The sequence below is a fragment of the Hibiscus syriacus genome, unplaced genomic scaffold (genome assembly GCF_006381635.1).
Source record: "Hibiscus syriacus cultivar Baekdansim isolate YM2019G1 unplaced genomic scaffold, ASM638163v2 tig00110174_pilon, whole genome shotgun sequence".
Classification (NCBI taxonomy): Eukaryota; Viridiplantae; Streptophyta; class Magnoliopsida; order Malvales; family Malvaceae; genus Hibiscus; species Hibiscus syriacus.
Window position 1 is genome coordinate 1,924,433 of NW_024062612.1, and position 7,789 is coordinate 1,932,221.

General features: G+C 31.9%; 1 protein-coding gene and 1 pseudogene across 1 annotated transcript; both read right to left on the bottom strand.

Moving 5' to 3' along the window:
- Window positions 1–444: 444 nt before the first annotated feature.
- LOC120217000 lies at window positions 445–2,274 on the bottom strand (annotated as a pseudogene).
- Window positions 2,275–2,277: 3 nt separating this feature from the next.
- Window positions 2,278–2,724, bottom strand: LOC120216897 (protein indeterminate-domain 7-like). Its single transcript, XM_039214175.1, has 2 exons — window positions 2,444–2,724; window positions 2,278–2,311 (listed from the first exon to the last, which is right to left on the bottom strand). Exons 1-2 carry the CDS (start codon window positions 2,676–2,678, stop codon window positions 2,295–2,297), a joined length of 252 nt encoding a protein of 83 aa, XP_039070106.1. The 5' UTR covers window positions 2,679–2,724; the 3' UTR covers window positions 2,278–2,294.
- Window positions 2,725–7,789: the final 5,065 nt, after the last annotated feature.

Sequence of the window (7,789 nt, forward strand, 5' to 3'; positions counted from 1 at the left end):
TTATATTGTACATACCAAACAAAAAGGTAAATTAGTCTATGTCTCTTAGAATTACGTTGCAAGAGATGAGTTAAATTAATAATGAGCTCCAAATAGACTTGAACTTTAAAGGAAAACAGACAACTATTGAATCATATTTCAATAGAGTGTAATATATTTTATTCAGTTTCTATGAATTATTAATTTATGATTTTCTTAGGACCGAAAATTATAAAGGATCTCACGAAAAATTATTATCTTATTTTTATCGAGTTTTTCAATTTTTTACATTGGCCCAAGTCGAGACCGGATAAATTTATTATTTTAGAGAGTTTATTAATTTACCGAGTATTAATTTAAAGAGTTTATACTGTATATCTATTTAGACTATATGAAGAATATACTAACATTATATTTAAACAAAAAGGCCAAAATTTGTAACATGGGCTGTATTAAATATGAATATGAAGAACTGATCGTATTATATATCAGTACCTTTAGAAAGATTGGAGGAAAGAGATTATAAAATTTAAGAAATATTTGGAAAGAAGTTCATAAGAAAAAAAAAAGTTGCTATACTACCTAAAGTTGCCATGTTTTCTTAGACTGGTTTCGTTGTTCATGGGAAGTGTTGTTGATGGAGTAATTAGTAGGAGCAGTGATGTCGAGAAAATCGGCATGAGAGAGAGCTCTAAGACCCAAGAAATCTCTGGTCAAGCCTTCACTCTGCTGAGTGGTAGAGTTTGTGGTCATTGGAGTAGTTGTTTTCGAGAAAGATTCGTCGATGGATCTCCCGTCGATCTTTGTGTTGAAGATGCCATCACCACCAAATACAATGTCATCGAAGGAATTAGTGGCGTCAAATCCAGTGGCAGAAGACAAAGAATTAATCATGTCTTGGAGAAGGGAAGGAGTAGCACCTGAGTCAGCATCATGATGATGATGATGGTCATATCCGCCTTCCATGGCAGCAGAAGCAGGTTTACAGTTCCCGAAAGGAGCAAAGCCATGGATAAATCCACCAGTACTAGTATCCACCACATCCCGTTCTTGTTCACGTGAAGGCAAGTCGAGTCTGAAACCAGCTGTTGTTTGTTGTGTTAGTGCCAGCAAAATCAGCAGACACGTGAGTTGGTTGGTGGGGTCTCATCAGCCAGCAACAGTAGAGCTACTGTTGGGCCCAATTTTACTGCTCATGATCGATCCCATATGAGCTGCTTTCTGAAGCAATGCAGTGGCTGACATGTGAGGGGATTGAGGGTATGGGGAGGGAGGGTGGGGACAAGACTAGGGTTAGGGCTGGCGTTCCCATCAAGTTTTAAATCTTGATGATCTAATCTGGGAGAATATTGATGGTAATGAGGAGGAAAGGTCTGTATGGTGCTGTGAGCCAGGACCAGCCCCCAGCATTGCTTGGCTAGCCAGCCATGGAGGAATCTCTGGCCTTAGAGGAGTGAAACTTTGCTGCTCTTTCTTAAGCGAAAATGCCTGGGGATTGGGTTGTGCTACTTGTAGATTAATGTGGGACGAGGCTTCGCCTGGTTGATAAGCGGAACAAGTGGATTGATTGCCCTTGAACTCTCCACTGCTAAAGCATCGCAGAAGGCTCTATGTGTGACGAAAACTATCCCTCCTGAAAAAATAAATAAATAATCATAGAGTGCTATGAGAATGGCAGAAATACTTTTCTTTTCCTCCTTTCTGCATCCCCTCCAGTTTATATCTCTCTTTCACTGTGAGAGCATAGGACAAACTGGCACTCGAGCTAGTGCAGAAAATAAAATTTCCATGTTTATTCCATCTCTAGGGTGTGAAAACTAGGAACTGCTAAATGTATATATTGCTATTACTTGTTTCAAAGTTATCTCGAGTGCACGCCATATAAATGAAGATTTGATTATTGTTGATGTGTTCATGGGAGGTAGAAATTTATTATACCTTGAGAAGAGGGTTTCCACAATCACACCTGTATTCCCTAGTGCCACAAGTCTTGGAGTGAGCTTTCCAATCCGATTGAACTGCATATTTCTTGGAACACTTTTCGCATTTCCACTTCTTCTCGCCGTGTTTCCTCGAGAAGTGTTTCTTGATTCCGGTCAAGTCTCCGAGCGCTCTCGACGGATCATGGTGCACACAGTTTACTTCTGGACATACGTATACCTTCTTCCTCACCTCTTTGTTTGTTCTTTGCTTTAACTTCCATGGCAGATTATGCCCTCTTCTATGAAGCTGAAGGTTTTGGTCTCTTTGGAACCCTTTGTTGCAGATCTCACACACGAATCTATTCGTCGCCATGGGTTTAGGAGACAACGCTATCACTTCTGCATCTGGTCTGATTCAAAAAAATAAAACCCACCGAGAAAAAAAAGTAGAAAAAAGTTCAAAAAGATGAAAAATTGTAAGTTAACAAACAAAAAAAAGTAATTAAAAAAAAAGAACGGTAGGTTTGAACCAAAACCCAAACCTGGGTTGCCTGGTAGGTTCCTCTTTCTTTTAACTGGCTGAGATTGAGCTTGAGCTTGAGCTTGAGGTTGTTGAGTGGTGATCAAGTATCGTTCTGGATAATTAGAACCAGCTTCGATTCTATTGCCTGAGGAAACACTGGCTTCACCGGATGCAGATGCCGAAGTCAAATTCGACATGTTCTCTTCGAAAACTTGTTTCTGCTGCTGTTGTTGGTGGAACAACAACCCTTTCATCTTCTTCTATCGAATGAACAAATGAACTAAACCGCCAAAATTTGCATATATACGAAAAGAGCAGCGTGCAAACAAAAATTCCATAGATAAAAAACCAAAACTAGGTGATAAAATAGAAAGAAATGGATACTTGAATAGCTAGGCTTAACATATATGAATGAATATATACAAGATCATCATGTTGGATTCAACCCAGACAGTGTTCTTTTGTTTTTAGAATATTCTCAGAAGAAACAATAGAGTAAGTAACGATATTATAACTCATGCGTATATAGAGCTTAAGCAGATACTCCATCTCATCCACTATTAAGCTTCAGGTTTTTTTATATAATAATCTAATAATAACCCACAAATTTTTAAACCGATCTCATGAAACGAGACAAAGAGAGAGTGGATGAGAAGAATTCCCTCTTCAATCCTCAAAGCTGTCCGAAAACAAGAACCCAAAACTACAAGCCAAGGGGGTGGGGAACCCTCTGATGCACATTCTGTCTTTTTCCTCTTTTCCCCTCATAATTAATTTTATATATTCGATGCATGGTACATAAATTACAGATTTTCATAAATTATACTGATATTAATCATTAATAAATTGCAAATAAATAACATAATTAATCATACTATTGCTTTGCTTACTAGGAAGGAAAATAAAATATAAATTAATTGATTGAGCCTGGGGGTAGTAGACCTTTTTCACATTTACAGTGAAATGATTGAACCATTGATTAAATATATCTAAGAGGCATGGCTAAAGTAAAGCTTATACCCTCTTACCTTTCTTTCTACATTTTTTTTTTCATGATCATCAAATAGTTTATATTTATGTTTAGATTGTGAAAGACTTAGCTGTTGCCTGTGACATTTTGCATGCTACAACTTTCTTATTTAGTAATAATAACCCCTTTGGTATATATATATAGTGTGGACCAAACTTCATCATAACTTAATTAGATTCTTAGGATTAAGTAGGGAAGTTTTTTTCTAATGAAAAATAAATTTTAATTATCATTATCAAAATTAAACGTAAATAATTAAGAAATTATTATTGTTTATTAAGATCTTAATTTTAAATACGATGTCTATAGAAATATATGAGTATCCATTACACAGGATTAAAAAAACCTTTTGAATATATATTATCTTTTTGTAACTTAGACTATTATTCCCCTCACCTAATAATGAGAAATAAACAGAATAAATTTATCTTTTTAAATTTCTTGTTCTTTTCTTCAAAGAGTTGGAAACATGGTTTTTAGAACCGGACCGGTTAGCGAACCGGTCATGCTATTGGTTTACTGGTTTAACCGGTCGAATCGGTCCGATCGATTGGAAGAACCAGACGACGTCATAATTATTTAAAAAATTAAATAAAAATACCAAAAATATTTAATAAAAAATAATTTTTTATATCACAAGTCATATTCAAACCAAGTCATAAGATATATAAGTTAAAAACTATAAAATCAAGTGAAACAAAATTATTCAAATTAACTACAACATAATATTTAAGGTAAAACATATTAAATAATAAATATAATTATATAACTATAATTAAAAAATAAATTTGGGGCTAAAAAAATATAACAAAATGATATTGTTTGGTTTTTTTTTTTTTTTTTTTAAACAATCACACATGGCTAAGAAACATAGAAGAGCATCCCAAAAGTCTAAAGAGTAAAAATATGAGAACAAAACAATCTCACATGGCTAAGAAACATAGAAGAACATCCCAACTAACTTCTATAAATAATAGAGATAATTTGGCATTCAAAATCATGGAGCCTTTTGGTGAGCATTGAGTGAACTATTCTTTCACTTCAATCAAGCTTGAATTTTAGGCTTCAATCGAGCTTCTAATTTTTTTTTTCAGTTCAAGCCTTTTCAAGTTCAAGTTTCAATATTATATTTCGAGTTCGAGTTGAACTTGATAATTTTTAGCTCGTGAGTTTGAGTCGAGTTGAGCTTACTTTTAAAGTTTTCAAGTTCGAGTCGAGCTCAGCAATACTGGAGTTCGACTTGGCTCGTTTAACAAACGACGTTGTTTGGTTTAATTAAAAAAAATTGACGGTTTTTTCCGGTTTTTAGCTGGTCCGATTCGAACGGTTCAACGGTTTCGGCCGGTTCACTAGTAATGGTTCAACCGGTGTAGATTGAACCGGACTAGACAGAGACTCCTAGTTGAACCAGTTGAACCAACCGGTCCGGTCCGATTTTCAAAACAAGAATTTGAAAGTTGAAATGAGATTTTGGTGGATCCAAGTCTGGAATTAAAAATTAGAATATGCTTCAAATTAAACCCGTTATTCCCTGTGGGACAGTGCCTCTAAAAAAGAACAAAAAGGATAAGAACAAATCCAAGGCCGAAAAAGGCACTCTAATAGTGAAAAAGCCATTGTTGAAGTTGACTACCTCATCCTTGGGAAACTTATTTGCCCTCTTACATCCACTTTGTCAAATTCTAAAACATATACTAGCAACTAAATTAATTGGTATATATCAATGTTTCTTGACATGAAACTTAAAATTTAATTGAAAATGGATTAAGTATAAATAAAATTGAATAACAGTGTGTATCAACAAACTGTTTTTAATTTTAAAAAATTTAGAATTGAGAAAAAATAACTCAATTCAAACAATTCAGTCCGTATATATCAGCTACTTCAATTTTAAAATGGTACTAAAAAAGTTTGAATCTCCTTCCGAATTTTCAAATTGTAATTTCTTTTACATTAAAAACAATAATTAATTTAAAGCTTATGGGTGCTAATGTTTGATATTTAGCTTAAATCAAGGTTGTTTAAGTGTACAGGCCGCTTATTTTGATTTGATTTGTCAACAAACCAAGGACATTTGCCAGCCTAAAAGTAAAGCAAATTATTATTATATTTAATTACTTAATATTTCCTATGTTTCATCAATATTATTTTTATTGATTTTGATCTTAAAAGTTTAATAAAATAAATAAATTTATTAAGATAGAAGAAACATTACGTTGATGAATATATCATTTATCATTCATGTTTGAGTGTATATGTATATATATATATATATATTGGTAAATCATGTTTAGTATATATTAATACATGAGTTACTATCATTAAAATATTTATCAATTAAATTTATATGGAATTTGAATTTTTTTTATGTTAGTTGTTTATTTTACTGAATATATCTATTAAAAAATATATTTATGCTCATCTCATTCAAAATAAAATTTGTTATTAATAAATATGTGTACACCCTTAAAATATCTCCGGATCTGTCACTGAATAGTAACAACATTATTTGGATAAAAAAATAATGACATTATTTTAGTTCTAATTAACATTGTATTCTAAAACAATATTCATTTTTTTCTTACGATAAAAATGAAATGTATTTCATTATTTTCAAAGAAGTTTTTTATATGATAAATAATTTTTTTTTTGGAAAAATCAAATTTTATATGTAGCAAATTATCAAACGAGAATATCTAATAAAATGCGATCCGAAAGGCCTCAAATAATACAAAGAGAATTATTAACAAATCCTACCCTAATAAACTTTTTAACGTAAAGTTTAGATTGGAACGTGACTTTTATCAAATTAACAATGTCCTCCTCGCTTCTTACCGAGTTGCTACAGATCCGTGATTTCGCTCCTCCTACTACACAAACGCACTTCACGCCATCTTAAGGGTGAGGAGAAAACGATTAAATTAAGTGTTTTTATTTACGAATGATTAAATTAATGTTAGAGACTGATCAAATATTGCTATTTGAAGGTAAACGAGACTCTCCCGATCGTTTAACAGCTTGACCTAACTCCTCTCAATCTGTTCGACCTCGTGAGTTAGTAGTCACTCGTATGACTCGTAAACCTTATTATTACATAGATTAAAAATGTTATTCCAATAGTAACCCATTTTTATTATAAAGGGTAAACTACTCCAATGGTCACTAATGTTTGGGTAATTTTTCGTTTTCACCACTGATGTTTCAAAAGTTACAAATCGGTCACTAAAGTTATCATTTGTTACAAATTGGCCACTCGCCGTTAATAGGCGTGACAGAAAACACATGTAGCCTGTTAACAGTAGTTAACAGGTTTACATGAATGGTATAATTACACAAATAGTTAATGTTATTTATATATTCTTTCAATTTGATCCTAGTTTTAATAAATTACAATATATTTATTTTTAATTCTTATAAATAATGATATATTTTTATACAAAATAATTAAATGTTTAAGTCCAACAGCTTTAAAAAAGGAAATAAAAAATTAGTTATAAAAACAAAAAAAACTCGTCATTAATGTTTTTTCACTTCATTTTTTTCTTCCCCAAACTTTTTTATTTTTTAAATAAATACTAATATTAAAATATTGATTGTGAAGAAAAAAATTTCACTCGGAGCATAAAACTTTATAAAATTAATTTTATTAAGTCTTTCATTTTCTGAACAGTCTTATAATTTAATTTGTCATTACATCTTTTAAATTTAATTTTATCACAACATAAATTGTAAATTTAGTTATTATTATTGATATGATGAAAAATTAATAAGCACATAGTTATTGAAATTGTTTTGAAGCCCCTCCATCTTCCATGATCCAAGAATAAAAAACTTAATTTCCAAGTAAATTTTTGTCCAAAATTTTAATTTAATATTACTTGAAGTGATCTGAAAATATAAAATTTTAATATTCAAGCTAATAATAATATACCAGACAAAAGTTCCATAACATAAAATGATAAATTTGTGAATGCACATTTATGTATTTCCCAAAAAGATATTATAGCGAAGCACGAGGAAATATAGGAATACCAATAATGTTAAGGGGCTATCAATAAGACATCATAAATCTATTTATGAAATATTTACAAACATTAGAAATCGAAATCCCTATGGCTTTTTTGCAGATAGAAGCAAGCAGAGCTCCAAAATGAATTAACTATAGGCACCAATTTCCACTGCCTAATGAATTCATCGTGATTAAAGAAAATGCGGTTGTATCATTAGATATAACACGAGCTAAAAATTTGCTTTTCCTCAGGCAGAAGCTAGACCTTTGGCCGATTTATTTTTATTATCTCGGATCTATCCTTTAGATGGATTCAATTTGTTTCT